Source organism: Coregonus lavaretus (assembly GCF_964263955.1).
Source record: "Coregonus lavaretus genome assembly, contig: HAP1_SCAFFOLD_1285, whole genome shotgun sequence".
NCBI classification, from domain to species: domain Eukaryota; kingdom Metazoa; phylum Chordata; class Actinopteri; order Salmoniformes; family Salmonidae; genus Coregonus; species Coregonus lavaretus.
Window position 1 is genome coordinate 43,560 of NW_028157082.1, and position 18,941 is coordinate 62,500.

Consider the following 18,941-nt stretch of genomic DNA (forward strand, 5'->3'; position numbering starts at 1 on the left):
GGTTAATTTTATTTTTTTATTTTTAAGATCATAGATGTAATGTCTGTGGATAATATAGTATATTGGACTCCTGAGACATGGATCTGATGCCCACATGCGTAAAGGAAAAAGCCCAGAGCAACAGAAATCCTAAAAGGCCGAGCTGGAAATAGTTGGACATCATCCGTGTGTCAGACTCTTATTTATAAACTCTGACTTGGGGAAAGAAATCTTTACTGCTGATGGCCAGTGTCTTCATCCCAAATGATACCCTATTCCCTTTATAGTGCTGGGCCCATAGGGCTCTGGTCAATAGTAGTGCACTATATAGGGAATAGGATGCCATAGGACACATCCAGTATCACATGACAGGGCCAGTGAAGAGGACTTGGCATCGCTGTAATCATATAATGTGATATTAGACTGATGTAATCACATGACAGGGCCAGTGAAGAGGACTTGGCATCGCTGTAATCATATAATGTGATATTAGACTGATGTAATCACATGACAGGGCCAGTGAAGAGGACTTGGCATCGCTGTAATCATATAATGTGATATTAGACTGATGTAATCACATGACAGGGCCAGAGAAGAGGACTTGGCATCGCTGTAATCATATAATGTGATATTAGACTGATGTAATCACATGACAGGGCCAGTGAAGAGGACTTGGCATCGCTGTAATCATATAATGTGATATTAGACTGATGTAATCACATGACAGGGCCAGTGAAGAGGACTTGGCATCGCTGTAATCATATAATATGATATTAGACTGATGTAATCACATGACAGGGCCAGTGAAGAGGACTTGGCATCGCTGTAATCATATAATGTGATATTAGACTGATGTAATCACATGACAGGGCCAGTGAAGAGGACTTGGCATCGCTGTAATCATATAATGTGATATTAGACTGATGTAATCACATGACAGGGCCAGTGAAGAGGACTTGGCATCGCTGTAATCATATAATGTGATATTAGACTGATGTAATCATTTCCCACCAGTCTCTGTTATTGTATTGAGTACTGTAGCCTACTGCTGGTCAGCCACTGTCACATGACAGTAGAGAGCGTTTGACTTCATTTTATATAATCCTGTATTAATAAATAATAAATTAGACTAGTCTAAGAATTTCCCACCATTCTGTATGAGTAAGTATTCATTGTCCGAGGCAGAATGGCCCATAGCGCAGGAGTCTATCTCCTGTTTCTGTAGTGAGACAGCTTGATGTACCAGTACACCCCCTGGACAGGACACTAGTCTATCTCCTGTTTCTGTAGTGAGACAGCTTGATGTACCAGTACACCCCCTGGACAGGACACTAGTCTATCTCCTGTTTCTGTAGTGAGACAGCTTGATGTACCAGTACACCCCCTGGACAGGACACTAGTCTATCTCCTGTTTCTGTAGTGAGACAGCTTGATGTACAGTACACCCCCTGGACAGGACACTAGTCTATCTCCTGTTTCTGTGGTGAGACAGCTTGATGTACAGTACACCCCCTGGACAGGACACTAGTCTATCTCCTGTTTCTGTAGTGAGACAGCTTGATGTACCAGTACACCCCCTGGACAGGACACTAGTCTATCTCCTGTTTCTGTAGTGAGACAGCTTGATGTACAGTACACCCCCTGGACAGGACACTAGTCTATCTCCTGTTTCTGTAGTGAGACAGCTTGATGTACCAGTACACCCCCTGGACAGGACACTAGTCTATCTCCTGTTTCTGTAGTGAGACAGCTTGATGTACAGTACACCCCCTGGACAGGACACTAGTCTATCTCCTGTTTCTGTAGTGAGACAGCTTGATGTACCAGTACACCCCCTGGACAGGACACTAGTCTATCTCCTGTTTCTGTAGTGAGACAGCTTGATGTACCAGTACACCCCCTGGACAGGACACTAGTCTATCTCCTGTTTCTGTAGTGAGGCAGCTTGATGTACCAGTACACCCCCTGGACAGGACACTAGTCTATCTCCTGTTTCTGTAGTGAGACAGCTTGATGTACAGGACACCCCCTGGACAGGACACTAGTCTGTCACAGAGCATAGTGTTGTTGAGGATGTGAGGCTGAAGCAGCATTAAGGAGCTGGTCTGTTTATTCATCTCCCTTCAAGGCCTCTCTTCCTCTTTTCTAAATGGTGTTTATTTGTGTTTGGAGCATCCTGCCTGCTGCTCTACTGATAAACTCTCAGGCTGTGTGTGTGTGGTGTCTGTGTGTGTGTGTCTCCCGAGTGGCGCAGTGGTCTAAGGCACTGCATCACAGTGCTAGCTGTGCCACTAGAGATCCTGGTTCGAATCCAGGCTCTGTCGTAGCCGGCCGTGACCGGGAGACCCATGGGGCGGCGCACAATTGGCCCAGCGTCGTCCAGGGTAGGGGAGGGAATGGCCGGCAGGGATGTAGCTCAGTTGGTAGAGCATGGCGTTTGCAACGCCAGGGTTGTGGGTTCGATTCCCACGGGGGGCCAGTATAAAAAAATAAAATAAAAAAAATGTATGCACTCACTAACTGTAAGTCGCTCTGGATAAGAGCGTCTGCTAAATGACTAAAATGTTTTAAAAAATTGTGTGTGTGTGGTGTCTGTGTGTGGGTGTGTGCGCGGTGTCTCTGTGCGCGGTGTCTGTGTGTGTGGTGTCTGTGTGTGTGCGGTGTACCGGATTGGCTGTCACCACAAGGGGGCGGGGTCTGAGGATGACAGTACCCTCTCTCACACACAGTCTTGTTTTACTAACCTTGTGGGGAAACCCCATCGATTCCCTTTCAAATTCTATTTTCCCTAACCCCTAAACTTTACCCCAAACCTAACCTTAATCCTAACTCTAACTCCTAACACTAAATCTAACCCTAAACCCACTAGAAATAGCCTTATTCCTTGTGGGGTCCCCAGTTAGTCAAAGTTTAGTTTGTTTACTATTCTTGGGGTTACTTCTGATCCCTACAAGTGTAGTTAAACATGTCCACACACACACACACACACACAGGCAGTAAACAGAGTACATAACCGTCATAGTGACAGAGCCATGGTCGTCATAGTGACAGAGACATGGTCGTCATAGTGACAGAGACATGGTCGTCATAGTGACAGAGCCATGGTCGTCATAGTGACAGAGCCATGGTCGTCATAGTGACAGAGCCATGGTCGTCAAAGCAGTAGGCATAACAAATCAGCTCATTCCAGCCCAAATTGGTCACATCTCAATCCCTCCTCATTTCCTACGCTGCTAGATGAAGTCATGACAAGCTATTAATCATGTCTGAGGAATTTAATCCCTTTTTAAAAGTATTAAAGTACAGTTCTAATATTCTCTCTGGGAGTTCTGTAGTGGATCGTGCCAGCAGACATATTGGTCTAATGTTCTCTCTGGGAGTTCTGTAGTGGATCGGGCCAGCAGACATATTGGAGCTCTGGGAGTTCTGCAGTGGATCGTGCCAGCAGACATATTGGAGCTCTGGGAGTTCTGTAGTGGATCGGGCCAGCAGACATATTGGAGCTCTGGGAGTTCTGTAGTGGATCGGGCCAGCAGACATATTGGAGCTCTGGGAGTTCTGTAGTGGATCGGGCCAGCAGACATATTGGAGCTCTGGGAGTTCTGTAGTGGATCGGGCCAGCAGACATATTGGAGTTCATTCCATGTGTCTTGCCACATTGACCGCATGTACTGGAGTCAAAATAACCTTCCAGTTTGACTTTTGTTTGTTAGCTAAGTAAAATACCTTAGTTTCTTATGAATTGGCCACAGAGGATGATTAGTTTATTTTTTATTTTTTAGCATGTTATCAGTTTGCAGCAGGTAAAGTCGTCATGGCTGTAGTTAGCATGTTATCAGTTTGCAGCAGGTAAAGTCATCATGGCTGTAGTTAGCATGTTATCAGTATGCAGCAGGTAAAGTCGTCATGGCTGTAGTTAGCATGTTATCAGTTTGCAGCAGGTAAAGGCATCATGGCTGTAGTTAGCATGTTATCAGTATGCAGCAGGTAAAGTCATCATGGCTGTAGTTAGCATGTTATCAGTTTGCAGCAGGTAAAGGCATCATGGCTGTAGTTAGCATGTTATCAGTATGCAGCAGGTAAAGTCATCATGGCTGTAGTTAGCATGTTATCAGTATGCAGCAGGTAAAGTCATCATGGCTGTAGTTAGCATGTTATCAGTATGCAGCAGGTAAAGTCATCATGGCTGTAGTTAGCATGTTATCAGTATGCAGCAGGTAAAGTCGTCATGGCTGTAGTTAGCATGTTATCAGTATGCAGCAGGTAAAGTCATCATGGCTGTAGTTAGCATGTTATCGGTATGCAGCAGGTAAAGTCATCATGGCTGTAGTTAGCATGTTATCAGTATGCAGCAGGTAAAGTCATCATGGCTGTAGTTAGCATGTTATCAGTATGCAGCAGGTAAAGTCATCATGGCTGTAGTTAGCATGTTATCAGTATGCAGCAGGTAAAGTCATCATGGCTGTAGTTAGCATGTTATCAGTATGCAGCAGGTAAAGTCATCATGGCTGTAGTTAGCATGTTATCAGTATGCAGCAGGTAAAGTCATCATGGCTGTAGTTAGCATGTTATCAGTATGCAGCAGGTAAAGTCATCATGGCTGTAGTTAGCATGTTATCAGTATGCAGCAGGTAAAGTCATCATGGCTGTAGTTAGCATGTTATCAGTATGCAGCAGGTAAAGTCATCATGGCTGTAGTTAGCATGTTATCAGTATGCAGCAGGTAAAGTCATCATGGCTGTAGTTAGCATGTTATCAGTATGCAGCATGTAAAGTCATCATGGCTGTAGTTAGCATGTTATCAGTATGCAGCAGGTAAAGTCATCATGGCTGTAGTTACCATGTTATCAGTATGCAGCAGGTAAAGTCATCATGGCTGTAGTTAGCATGTTATCAGTATGCAGCAGGTAAAGTCATCATGGCTGTAGTTAGCATGTTATCAGTATGCAGCAGGTAAAGTCATCATGGCTGTAGTTAGCATGTTATCAGTATGCAGCAGGTAAAGTCATCATGGCTGTAGTTAGCATGTTATCAGTATGCAGCAGGTAAAGTCGTCATGGCTGTAGTTAGCATGTTATCAGTATGCAGCAGGTAAAGTCGTCATGGCTGTAGTTAGCATGTTATCAGTATGCAGCAGGTAAAGTCATCATGGCTGTAGTTAGCATGTTATCAGTATGCAGCAGGTAAAGTCATCATGGCTGTAGTTAGCATGTTATCAGTATGCAGCAGGTAAAGTCATCATGGCTGTAGTTAGCATGTTATCAGTATGCAGCAGGTAAAGTCGTCATGGCTGTAGTTAGCATGTTATCAGTATGCAGCAGGTAAAGTCATCATGGCTGTAGTTAGCATGTTATCGGTATGCAGCAGGTAAAGTCATCATGGCTGTAGTTAGCATGTTATCAGTATGCAGCAGGTAAAGTCATCATGGCTGTAGTTAGCATGTTATCAGTATGCAGCAGGTAAAGTCATCATGGCTGTAGTTAGCATGTTATCAGTATGCAGCAGGTAAAGTCATCATGGCTGTAGTTAGCATGTTATCAGTATGCAGCAGGTAAAGTCATCATGGCTGTAGTTAGCATGTTATCAGTATGCAGCAGGTAAAGTCATCATGGCTGTAGTTAGCATGTTATCAGTATGCAGCAGGTAAAGTCATCATGGCTGTAGTTAGCATGTTATCAGTATGCAGCAGGTAAAGTCATCATGGCTGTAGTTAGCATGTTATCAGTATGCAGCAGGTAAAGTCATCATGGCTGTAGTTAGCATGTTATCAGTATGCAGCAGGTAAAGTCATCATGGCTGTAGTTAGCATGTTATCAGTATGCAGCAGGTAAAGTCGTCATGGCTGGTAGCTAGCATGGTTTTATGTGGATGTGGTGCCTGTGCTTTGGATACTGAAGAGTAAAGGTGTACATGTATCTGGTGTTCCCTTGGCAACGGCAGTAAGCTACTGTGCATCCAGCTCAGTCTCATGGGTAAGGAGGAAAGGAAAAGGTTGTGTGAAACCTGCAGTTATTGCTGACAGTATTATGGTCCTCCTTGTTATATGTGAACGTTTTCTGGATGCTGGATCAACCTTTCCTCTGAACTCCTGACCAAGATACACACTGTTGGTTTTGAGGGGAAAAAGCTCAGAATAGACAGATGCATAAACGGAACATGAGGACTCCAAACAGACAGTTTAGTTACTGTACCCATGGAAGTTGTTATTCCCTCCTGCCTGGACCTGGAGAGGATGGGGGTTCCTAAAAGGATCATCATCCTCCCTGGACCTGGAGAGGATGGGGGTTCCTAAAAGGATCATCATCCTCCCTGGTCTTGTCTGTGCTCTGTACTCTACTCGCCCCAACTTCCTTCCTTCCTGTAGTTGGTTGTCCTATAGAGGAACTGAGGACTAGAACTAGATTGGCTTTTCCAAAGAGGATCAGCGGGTCATAATAATATACTCTTGCTGACCTCTCCTGGCCTCTGAACTCTGACCTCTCCTGGCCTCTGTATTCTGACCTCCTGGCCTCTGTTGTCTGACCTCTCCTGGCCTCTGAACTCTGGCCTCTCCTGGCCTCTGTATTCTGACCTCTCCTGGCCTCTGTATTCTGACCTCTCCTGGCCTCTGAACTCTGACCTCTCCTGGCCTCTGAACTCTGACCTCTCCTGGCCTCTGAACTCTGACCTCTCCTGGCCTCTGTATTCTGACCTCCTGGCCTCTGTATTCTGACCTCTCCTGGCCTCTGAACTCTGGCCTCTCCTGGCCTCTGAACTCGGACCTCTCCTGGCCTCTGTACTCTGGCCTCGCCTGGCCTCTGTACTCTGGCCTCTCCTGGCCTCTGTACTCTGGCCTCTGTATTCTGGCCTCTGTACTCGTCCACCCCCACTTCCTTCCTTCCTTCCTTCCTTCCTCCCTCCCTCCCTCCCTCCCTCAGCTCCTCTTAATGTGGACTCTGCTTCCTCCACCTGGTCTGAACTGTGCAGTCGTCAGCTGGTATCTTCTCAGCTAGCTCAGTAATCCGTTATCAGGATCAGTTTTGCTGACGACGTGTTACACTATGCATGACGTTGTAGCATAACATGGAACCAAATAACTAAGACTTAGATGGCAGTGTCAGTCCAAGCAGGACAAAGGTACACTGCTGCTGAACAATGCAACATTTTTAACATTCCTTAGTAGTAAATACTTGATAGTATTAGTAATCTAGACTTGTTTACAGTGACCGGTCTTTCAGCTGGCAAATGAGTCTGTACGTGTCATTGACATCTTTTTAGTAACACCATTGACTTTCTTTTTTAAAATATTAACACCGTTGTTGTTCTGTTCATTTCCCATGTCAGTCCTCTACTCTGCCCGACGACAGAGAGAAGCAGGACAGCAGAACTCTGACCCCCTTAGAGGAAGAAACAGGAAATGTTTATATTTCGTTATGGAAAAACCCAACGGTCATCGTCCTTTTAGTTAAACGGGATGCTTGTTGTGTAGTTTTGTTGTCTGGGGGACATGACTCTGCTTCCTTCCCTTCAGCAGCTAATCAAGGAGTCACTGTTAAAGAATCTACTGATGATATGGAGGTCACATCCTCATGTTTTAGACAGGGGTCAGAGGTGAGGTAGTGAGGATGTTAGCATAATGTATTGATTTATGTTGATAGTAATGTTAAAGCGATCATGTGAAACCCAGGCCTTTATTCAAAGTGTTTCAGAGTAGGAGTGGTTTTTAAATCATAATGAGTAACAGGCAGTAACTGGTCCTGGATCAATACTCCTACTCCAAGACACTTTATGAATACGGGCCTAATCATTGTTGAAACCAGTTTTGTTTTCTTGCCAGATGAGGCCTAATAAATGACATTACTGAACACTGATAGGCTACTAGATACTGAACCCTGATAGGCTACTAGATACTGCCTGATCTGAGTTTAGTGTTGTTGTTTAGGGGTTGTTGGTATCCATGGTGACAGCAGTGAATGGTGGTAGTATGCCAGGCATGGTTTACAGCTGTGACTACATCTGGCCGTTGGCGTGTGTGTCACAGTGTATGCAACACACACAAACACACACACACACACACACACACACACACACACACACACACACACACTGATCCCCTGCGGTGTGTAACCATAGCCACAGCTCATAATCTTCTGACAGTTGTTTTAGATGTCTGGTTTCTCTCTCTGAAAGGAGATGTGCTCTGTCTGTCTTTCTGTCTGCATGGAATCACCTTCCTCAGCTGCTTTAAACTTGATCTACTGCAGTCTGAATCTGAACGTTACAGTCGGAGAGGCTCCGTGTCTCAGAGCAGGATCTGAACGTTACAGTCGGGGAGGCTCCGTGTCTCAGAGCAGGATCTGAACGTTACAGTCGGGGAGGCTCCGTGTCTCAGAGCAGGAGTGCCGATCTACGATCAGGTCCTGCCTTTTTAGGTCACAATGAATAAGATTCCGTGGACATGGGGGGGGCCTGGTCCTAGATCAGCATACGTATGACCCCTTTACTAAGCTTTACTAAGCACTACAGTAGGCCTACCAAAACAACCACAGGTGCTGTAGAGGGGTGGACAATGCATACTGTCGGTTATTTGTAGCATTTAAAGAAATACAACTGCTAATTCAAGGTTTAATCCCATGAGTTACATTTTTACATTTTTGTCGTTTAGCAGACGCTCTTATCCAGAGCGACTTACAGTTAGTGAGTGCATACATTTTCATACTGCCCCCCCCCCCCCCCCCCCCGTGGGAATCGAACCCACAACGCCATGCTCTACCAACTGAGCTACACGGGACGTGAGTTCCCTGGGACATGGATTTGTGTTACTTCAAGCATGGAACATTAACCTTTTTTTATTATCTGATTATTCTCACTATGATTTTGATTGTCTACTTTCCCCGGTCATATTGATGTTGTTTCCAGTCATATTAATGTTGTTTCCAGTCATATGGATGTTATTGTTGTAAACCACATTACTTTGATCTCTCTTCCAGAGAAGCTGTACAACTCTCATGGACCTGAGCTCCGGAGGTCCCTGTTCTCTCTGAAGCAGCTCTTCCAGGTAAAGACCAATATATTATCTATGGTAAAGACCAATATATTATCTATGGTAAAGACCAATATATTATCTATGGTAAAGACCTATATATTATCTATGGTAAAGACCTATATATTATCTATGGTAAAGACCAATATATTATCTATGGTAAAGACCTATATATTATCTATGGTAAAGACCAATATATTATCTATGGTAAAGACCTATATATTATCTATGGTAAAGACCTATATATTATCTATGGTAAAGACCAATATATTATCTATGGTAAAGACCAATATATTATCTATGGTAAAGACCAATATATTATCTATGGTAAGGACCAATATATTATCTATGGTAAGGACCAATATATTATCTATGGTAAGGACCAATATATTATCTATGGTAAAGACCAATATATTATCTATGGTAAGGACCAATATATTATCTATGGTAAAGACCAATATATTATCTATGGTAAGGACCAATATATTATCTATGGTAAGGACCAATATATTATCTATGGTAAAGACCAATATATTATCTATGGTAAGGACCAATATATTATCTATGGTAAAGACCAATATATTATCTATGGTAAAGACCAATATATTATCTATGGTAAGGACCAATATATTATCTATGGTAAGGACCTATATATTATCTATGGTAAAGACCTATATATTATCTATGGTAAAGACCAATATATTATCTATGGTAAAGACCTATATATTATCTATGGTAAAGACCAATATATTATCTATGGTAAGGACCAATATATTATCTATGGTAAAGACCAATATATTATCTATGGTAAAGACCAATATATTATCTATGGTAAAGACCAATATATTATCTATGGTAAAGACCTATATATTATCTATGGTAAAGACCAATATATTATCTATGGTAAGGACCAATATATTATCTATGGTAAAGACCAATATATTATCTATGGTAAAGACCAATATATTATCTATGGTAAGGACCAATATATTATATATGGTAAAGACCAATATATTATCTATGGTAAAGACCAATATATTATCTATGGTAAAGACCAATATATTATCTATGGTAAAGACCAATATATTATCTATGGTAAAGACCAATATATTATCTATGGTAAAGACCAATATATTATCTATGGTAAAGACCAATATATTATCTATGGTAAGGACCAATATATTATCTATGGTAAGGACCAATATATTATCTATGGTAAAGACCTATATATTATCTATGGTAAAGACCAATATATTATCTATGTAAAGACCAATATATTATCTATGGTAAAGGCCAATATATTATCTATGGTAAAGACCAATATATTATCTATGGTAAAGACCAATATATTATCTATGGTAAGGACCAATATATTATCTATGGTAAAGACCAATATATTATCTATGGTAAAGACCAATATATTATCTATGGTAAGGACCAATATATTATCTATGGTAAAGACCAATATATTATCTATGGTAAAGACCAATATATTATCTATGGTAAGGACCAATATATTATCTATGGTAAAGACCAATATATTATCTATGGTAAAGACCAATATATTATCTATGGTAAAGACCTATATATTATCTATGGTAAAGACCTATATATTATCTATGGTAAAGACCTATATATTATCTATGGTAAAGACCAATATATTATCTATGGTAAAGACCAATATATTATCTATGGTAAGGACCAATATATTATCTATGGTAAAGACCAATATATTATCTATGGTAAAGACCAATATATTATCTATGGTAAAGACCAATATATTATCTATGGTAAAGACCAATATATTATCTATGGTAAGGACCAATATATTATCTATGGTAAAGACCAATATATTATCTATGGTAAAGACCAATATATTATCTATGGTAAAGACCAATATATTATCTATGGTAAAGACCTATATATTATCTATGGTAAAGACCTATATATTATCTATGGTAAAGACCAATATATTATCTATGGTAAAGACCAATATATTATCTATGGTAAAGACCTATATATTATCTATGGTAAAGACCTATATATTATCTATGGTAAAGACCTATATATTATCTATGGTAAAGACCTATATATTATCTATGGTAAAGACCAATATATTATCTATGGTAAAGACCAATATATTATCTATGGTAAGGACCAATATATTATCTATGGTAAAGACCAATATATTATCTATGGTAAAGACCAATATATTATCTATGGTAAAGACCTATATATTATCTATGGTAAAGACCTATATATTATCTATGGTAAAGACCTATATATTATCTATGGTAAAGACCAATATATTATCTATGGTAAAGACCAATATATTATCTATGGTAAAGACCTATATATTATCTATGGTAAAGACATATATATTATCTATGGTAAAGACCAATATATTATCTATGGTAAAGACCAATATATTATCTATGGTAAAGACCTATATATTATCTATGGTAAAGACCTATATATTATCTATGGTAAAGACCTATATATTATCTATGGTAAAGACCAATATATTATCTATGGTAAGGACCAATATATTATCTATGGTAAAGACCAATATATTATCTATGTTAAAGACCAATATATTATCTATGGTAAAGACCTATATATTATCTATGGTAAAGACCTATATATTATCTATGGTAAAGACCTATATATTATCTATGGTAAAGACCTATATATTATCTATGGTAAAGACCTATATATTATCTATGGTAAGGACCTATATATTATCTATGGTAAGGACCAATATATTATCTATGGTAAAGACCAATATATTATCTATGGTAAAGACCAATATATTATCTATGGTAAAGACCAATATATTATCTATGGTAAAGACCTATATATTATCTATGGTAAAGACCTATATATTATCTATGGTAAAGACCAATATATTATCTATGGTAAAGACCAATATATTATCTATGGTAAAGACCTATATATTATCTATGGTAAAGACCTATATATTATCTATGGTAAAGACCAATATATTATCTATGGTAAAGACCTATATATTATCTATGGTAAAGACCTATATATTATCTATGGTAAAGACCTATATATTATCTATGGTAAAGACCTATATATTATCTATGGTAAAGACCAATATATTATCTATGGTAAAGACCAATATATTATCTATGGTAAGGACCAATATATTATCTATGGTAAACACTAATAAAATTGTCAGAATGTGGCAAAGCAATTCACTTTTTGTCCAGAATACAGAAGTGTTATGTTTGGGCCAAATCCAATACAACACATTACTGAGGACCACGCTCCATATTTTAAGCATAGGCTGATTCTCTCCATATCACATCCACCATCCACCCCCCTCCTCCTCCTCTCAGTGAGAGGAAATGGCTCTACCCCCCTTACCCTGTGTCTAACTAGACTGGAACAGAGGAACAAGGAAGAATGGAGAGAGAGAGGAGGGAGGGAGGGAGGGAGGGGGGGGGGGGAGGAGGAGGGAGGAGGGGGGAGGAGGAGGGAGGAGAGGGAGGGGGAGGGGAGGAGGGGGGGGGGGAATGGAGAATGCATTCCAGTCATACCAGAGACTTCATTGTAATCATTTGAGAGATGGAAGGGTTGATAACTCAAGTTGACGAGAATGTATAGGGCGTGTCCCAAATACGGTGTGTGTGTGAGGCTGTTGTCAAAAGTAGTGCACTATATAGGGAATAGGGTGCCATTTGGGATGCCATGCTATAGTGCCTGTGATTGTTCTCTGTGATTGGAGTCCCACAGTAGGAGCATTCAGACCGCCAGCAGGTGGTCGTGTTAATACGCCATTTAGCAGACGCTTTTATCCGAAGCGACTTACAGTCATGCGCGCATACATTTTTACGTATGGGGGTGGTCCCGGGGATCGAACCCACTACCCTGGCGTTACGAGGCGCCGTGCTCTACCAGCTGAGCTACAGAGGACCACTTTATTCATCAATTGTACACTAGGTCCAACCCGAAATGTGACTTCTGCTTTATCCCAACCCTCTGAAAGACACATGGAGACAGCGCATTCAGAAAGTATTCACACCCCTTGACTTATTACACATGTTGTTGTGATACAGCCTGAGTCCAGTCACTGGACTAAACACAATACCCCCCCCCCCCCCCCCCGTAATGTCAAAGTGGAATTTTACGTTTTTAGACATTTTTTACACATTTTAATACAAAATGAAAATCACAAGGCACTTCTCTCTCCAGAATGCGCTCTCTCCCGCCAGTTTGTGCACATTCGTTGTCTATCAATTCCCCGTTACATATATCACCAGTAGTACATTAACCATTCATTACTAGAGTTTCTAATCTACAATGTTACTGTCTGGTTACTGTAATTTCTGTTAATAGATTCAATAATATTATTATTCCAGTCTTTTACCGTTGTCGTTGTCGGAGTGGACACGTTGTTTGCAGAGGGCACAACCTCGGCTACACTTCTGAAGAACATGTTCTGGTTTATTTCATTACATTAATGAGTTCTGTCAATTGAGTCATTGTCTTTTTGTTTGGAGCGCTCCTGTCAATGTTGAGTAACGCCTCGATCACAAAAAAAATGGTACGCAGCATCATCTGGATACGTGCGCAACAAAAGTGCAACATTCACCTTCTGCTACCAGATAAATCCAACGTGAATCCAACCCCACAGAACCCACCGCAACGGCCTCTGCAACGCAAACGTTGCAAGACAAACACAGCATTCCATTGGAAATGAATGTACTTCTGGTGTACCAAAATGCAGTGACGCTGTCGGTGTGATCGAGGCGCACCTGATTACGCATAGAAGTAGTCCTATAGGCCACCTGGCCTGCGGATGTAGGCTTATTAATGTGCTCTAATGAGCTGTCGAGCTTCTCAAAGAAATGTTTTCCTCACCTCAAACAGCAAGCAAAACTGTCTGTTTTTACATCCATTGAGAATGACCAATAGTTCCTCCGATGTATTTGAAAAATCTTTCCAGCTCTCTTCCCTTTCGATAACCACTCAGCAGTGTGTGTATATATATATAAAATATATTTTGATTTGTTTAACACTTTTTTTGGTTACTACATGATTCCAAATGTGTTATTTCATAGTTTCAATGTCTTCACTATTATTCTACAATGTAGAAAATAGTTTAAAAAGTAAAGAAAAACCCTTGAATGAGTAGGTGTTGTAAAACTTTTGGACTGGTAGTGTATGTTCCAGTACTCATTTTGGGTGCTGTCACTGTTTTATATTTAGGTGCAGGAGCTCCACAATACTTTTTGAGCTAATATTCTATAAGAGGAACAGGAGGTCAAGCACTAGAACATCTGAGGTGCCGGTTCTCCGCTCCGGTGAGCTCCAGCCGAAGTCAAGCACTGCTTCTTATCCCCTTGCGCAAATAGTCCACAGCTGTTTCTGTCCCGAGCTCACTGGAGGGGAAACTCTGAGGGACCAGAATTGTTTTATACAATGTTGCAGGTTTACTAGTGAGAGCCTCAGACCCGACCCAAGTTAAGTTGATACAATGTTTCAAGTTCGTTGCAGACAGGCCCTGCGTAGCCAATTTCATTTATAGGATATTTATTTTTATCAGGATATTTTCTACCTGCAGGCTGCAATGTTTTTATTTGTTGGCTTTATGGAGGCTATTTTTACATAGTTGGCAATGACAATAATGTTACTTTTTAGGTTTGTATCATTTTCCTTTAGATTTTGATATAATGTTTATTAACTACATGACAATGATTTTGAGATACTTTTGTGTATATGGTGTATGTGGACACCCCTTCATATTAGTGGATTCAGCTATTTCAGCCACACCCGTTGCTGACAGGTGTAAAAATCGAGCACACAGCCATGCAATCCCCATAGACAAACATTGGCAGTAGAATGGCCCGTACTGAAGAGCTCAGTGACTTTCAACGTGGCACCGTCACAGGATGCCACCTTTCCAACAAGTCAGTTCTTTAAATTTCTGCCCTGCTAGAGCTGCCCCGGTCAACTGTAAGTGCTGTTATTGTGAAGTGGAAATGTCTAGGAGCAACAACGGCTCAGCTGCGAAGTGGTAGGCCACACAAGCTCACAGAACGGGACCGCCGAGTGCTGAAGCGCATAGCGCGTAAAAATCGTCTGTCCTCGGTGGCAACACTCACTACCGAGTTCCAATCTCTTGTAAGTCGCTCTGGATAAGAGCGTCTGCTAAATGACTAAAATGTACAAATGTAAAATGTTCCTGAGTGGCCGAGTTACAGTTTGGACTTAAATCTACTTGAAAATATATGTTGTCTAGCAATGATAAACAACCAATTGGACAGAGCTTGAAGAGTTTAGAAAAGATTCATGTGCAAATGATGCACAATCCAGGTGCTCTTAAAGACCTGTTATTATTATTTTATTTATTTTTTGGTCATTTAGCAGACGCTCTTATCCAGAGCGATTTACAGGAGCAATTAGGGTTAAGTGCTTTGCTCAAGGGCACATCGACAGATTTTTTTTTCTTCTTTCACCTAGTCGGCTCGGGGATTAAAACCAGCGACCTTTCGGTTACTGGCACAACGCTCTTACCCACTAAGCTACCTGCCGCCCTACCCTAAGCTACCTGCCGCCCTACCCTAAGCTACCTGCTACCCAGAAAGACTTACCCAGGTGCTTCTACAAAGTATTGAGTCAGGGGTGTGTTTACTTATGTAAATGAGATATTTCTGGGGGGTTTTCTCCAATACATTTGCAAAAATTTATAAAAACGTGTTTTCACTTTGTCATTTATTTAGTATTGTGTATAGATGGGTGAGAGAAACAATATCTAGAGATCGGAGCAGGGGTCTGCCACACTGGGCCCCCGGGGAGCAGGGGTCTGCCACACTGGGCCCCCGGGGAGCAGGGGTCTGCCACACTGGGCCCCCGGGGAGCAGGGGTCTGCCACACTGGGCCCCCGGGGAGCAGGGGTCTGCCACACTGGGCCCCCGGGGAGCAGGGGTCTGCCACACTGGGCCCCCGGGGAGCAGGGGTCTGCCACACTGGGCCCCTGGGAAGCAGGGGTCTGCCACACTGGGCCCCCCGGGGAGCAGGGGTCTGCCACACTGGACCCCCGGGGAGCAGGGGTCTGCCACACTGGGCCCCCGGGGAGCAGGGGTCTGCCACACTGGGCCCCCGGGGAGAAGGAGTCTGCCACACTGGGCCCCCCGGGGGAGAAGGAGTCTGCCACACTGGGCCCCCGGGGAGCAGGGGTCTGCCACACTGGGCCCCCGGGGAGCAGGGGTGGGCCCCCGGGGAGCAGGGGTCTGCCACACTGGGCCCCCGGGGGAGCAGGGGTCTGCCACACTGGGCCCCCGGGAAGCAGTTGTTGTGGGGGGTGAAGTGCCTTGTTCTATTGTTATAATGGCATCGTGATAGCTGCATGTCTAATCATAAATCAATGACTGTCATTCATTATGGATCTGAATGTGAATATGTTCTGTCTTCTCTGGATGACAGAGGTCAGGTCAGAGGTCATAGTTAAACACCTGAACACAAAGCCAGTCAATGAACCACAAATACAGCTGAGGTGCGTTCAATAAGGGAAATAGTTTTGCTGACGTTAGCTAACATGTTCCATTTGTTTTGTGTTAGCCGTGAACGTTCGCTAACGTTAGCTAACAGTTTGAGAAGGTAGCTAGTGTGCGGGGAACGGAAGTGTCTGTTTCGGGTCTAAACTGCCGCTACAAATAAATCAAGTGGCCATGTAGGCTTTCTGTCCCATTCCTATGACATGGGATCCTCTCTCTTAACGATCTGCTGTGTGTTGTAGGATGACAAAGACCTGGTGCCAGAGTTTGTGAATTCAGAAGGCTTGATGTGTTTCGTCAAGGTTGGAGCAGAGGCTGACCACAACTACCAGAACTACATTCTCAGAGGTAAGTAGGATCTCAACACGAAAGTGGGACCTCAACAATAAAATGCCACTCATCTAACAAAGACTTATCTACCCAATATGTCACTTAAATAGTTTTCTCATACATACATATTTCGAAACAAGTTTGCATGAATGTTGCACAATAGGGGGTTTAGAAATAAATACCTTGACTGATGATACTTCTACAATTATTACTGTTACCGTGTTCAGTTCTACGATACTGAGGACACTGAACGTCAGGGCTTTAGTATCATGATACTGAGGACACTGAACGTTAGGGCTTTAGTATCATGATACTGAGGACACTGAACGTTAGGGCTTTAGTATCATGATACTTCATGCCTGGTCCTGACTCCTGATACACTGCAGCCTGTGGAGAGAGGGAGGGGAGGGGGAAGGATTGAGTGATAGCGGAGAGGGAGGGGTGGGGGAATGATGGAGTGATAGCGGAGAGTGTTGTTCCTCTGTCCAAGCCAGCATAAACAGTAGATCCAGAGAGAACTCTGCTGCTGCAGTGTGCAGAGGAACACTTATGGTTTAAATACACCAACCACTGACTCCTGCATGGTGGAAACAGAGAGCGTTATACCAACCACTGACTCCTGCATGGTGGAAACAGAGAGCGTTATACCAACCACTGACTCCTGCATGGTGGAAACAGAGAGCTTTATACCAACCACTGACTCCTGCATGGTGGAAACAGAGAGCGTTATACCAACCACTGACTCCTGCATGGTGGAAACAGAGAGCGTTATACCAACCACTGACTCCTGCATGGTGGAAACAGAGAGCGTTATACCAACCACTGACTCCTGCATGGTGGAAACAGAGAGCTTTATACCAACCACTGACTCCTGCATGGTGGAAACAGAGAGCGTTACACCAACCACTGACTCCTGCATGGTGGAAACAGAGAGCGTTACACCAACCACTGACTCCTGCATGGTGGAAACAGAGAGCGTTACACCAACCACTGACTCCTGCATGGTGGAAACAGAGAGCGTTATACCAACCACTGACTCCTGCATGGTGGAAACAGAGAGCTTTATACCAACCACTGACTCCTGCATGGTGGAAACAGAGAGCGTTATACCAACCACTGACTCCTGCATGGTGGAAACAGAGAGCGTTATACCAACCACTGACTCCTGCAGGGTGGAAACAGAGAGCGTTATACCAACCACTGACTCCTGCATGGTGGAAACAGAGAGCGTTACACCAACCACTGACTCCTGCATGGTGGAAACAGAGAGCGTTATACCAACCACTGACTCCTGCATGGTGGAAACAGAGAGCGTTACACCAACCACTGACTCCTGCATGGTGGAAACAGAGAGCGTTACACCAACCACTGACTCCTGCATGGTGGAAACAGAGAGCGTTATACCAACCACTGACTCCTGCATGGTGGAAACAGAGAGCTTTATACCAACCACTGACTCCTGCATGGTGGAAACAGAGAGCGTTATACCAACCACTGACTCCTGCATGGTGGAAACAGAGAGCGTTATACCAACCACTGACTCCTGCATGGTGGAAACAGAGAGCTTTATACCAACCACTGACTCCTGCATGGTGGAAACAGAGAGCGTTACACCAACCACTGACTCCTGCATGGTGGAAACAGAGAGCGTTATACCAACCACTGACTCCTGTATGGTGGAAACAGAGAGCTTTATACCAACCACTGACTCCTGCATGGTGGAAACAGAGAGCGTTATACCAACCACTGACTCCTGTATGGTGGAAACAGAGAGCGTTATACCAACCACTGACTCCTGCATGGTGGAAACAGAGAGCGTTATACCAACCACTGACTCCTGCATGGTGGAAACAGAGAGCGTTATACCAACCACTGACTCCTGTATGGTGGAAACAGAGAGCTTTACACCAACCACTGACTCCTGCATGGTGGAAACAGAGCTTTATACCAACCACTGACTCCTGCATGGTGGAAACAGAGAGTATATTACCCTGCTGGGTCTATGGAAATGGAACCTAAACTGTATTCCCCATGTAGTGTACACTATGTAGTGTCTGTATTCCCCAAGTAGTGTAATAATAAAT

General features: G+C 42.6%; 1 protein-coding gene across 1 annotated transcript in view; it reads left to right on the plus strand.

Annotated features, from left to right (window-relative positions):
- The window catches only part of LOC311125837 (FH1/FH2 domain-containing protein 3-like), a gene marked incomplete at its 3' end in the record, with an annotated part of 137,166 nt that overhangs the window by 41,891 nt on the left and 76,334 nt on the right, over positions 1-18,941 (plus strand). Inside the window, exons 3-4 of the mRNA XM_084199869.1 lie at positions 8,949-9,016; positions 16,770-16,875. Coding sequence (XP_084055995.1) covers positions 8,949-9,016; positions 16,770-16,875 — 174 coding nt within the window. The remainder of the gene's footprint in view (positions 1-8,948; positions 9,017-16,769; positions 16,876-18,941) is intronic.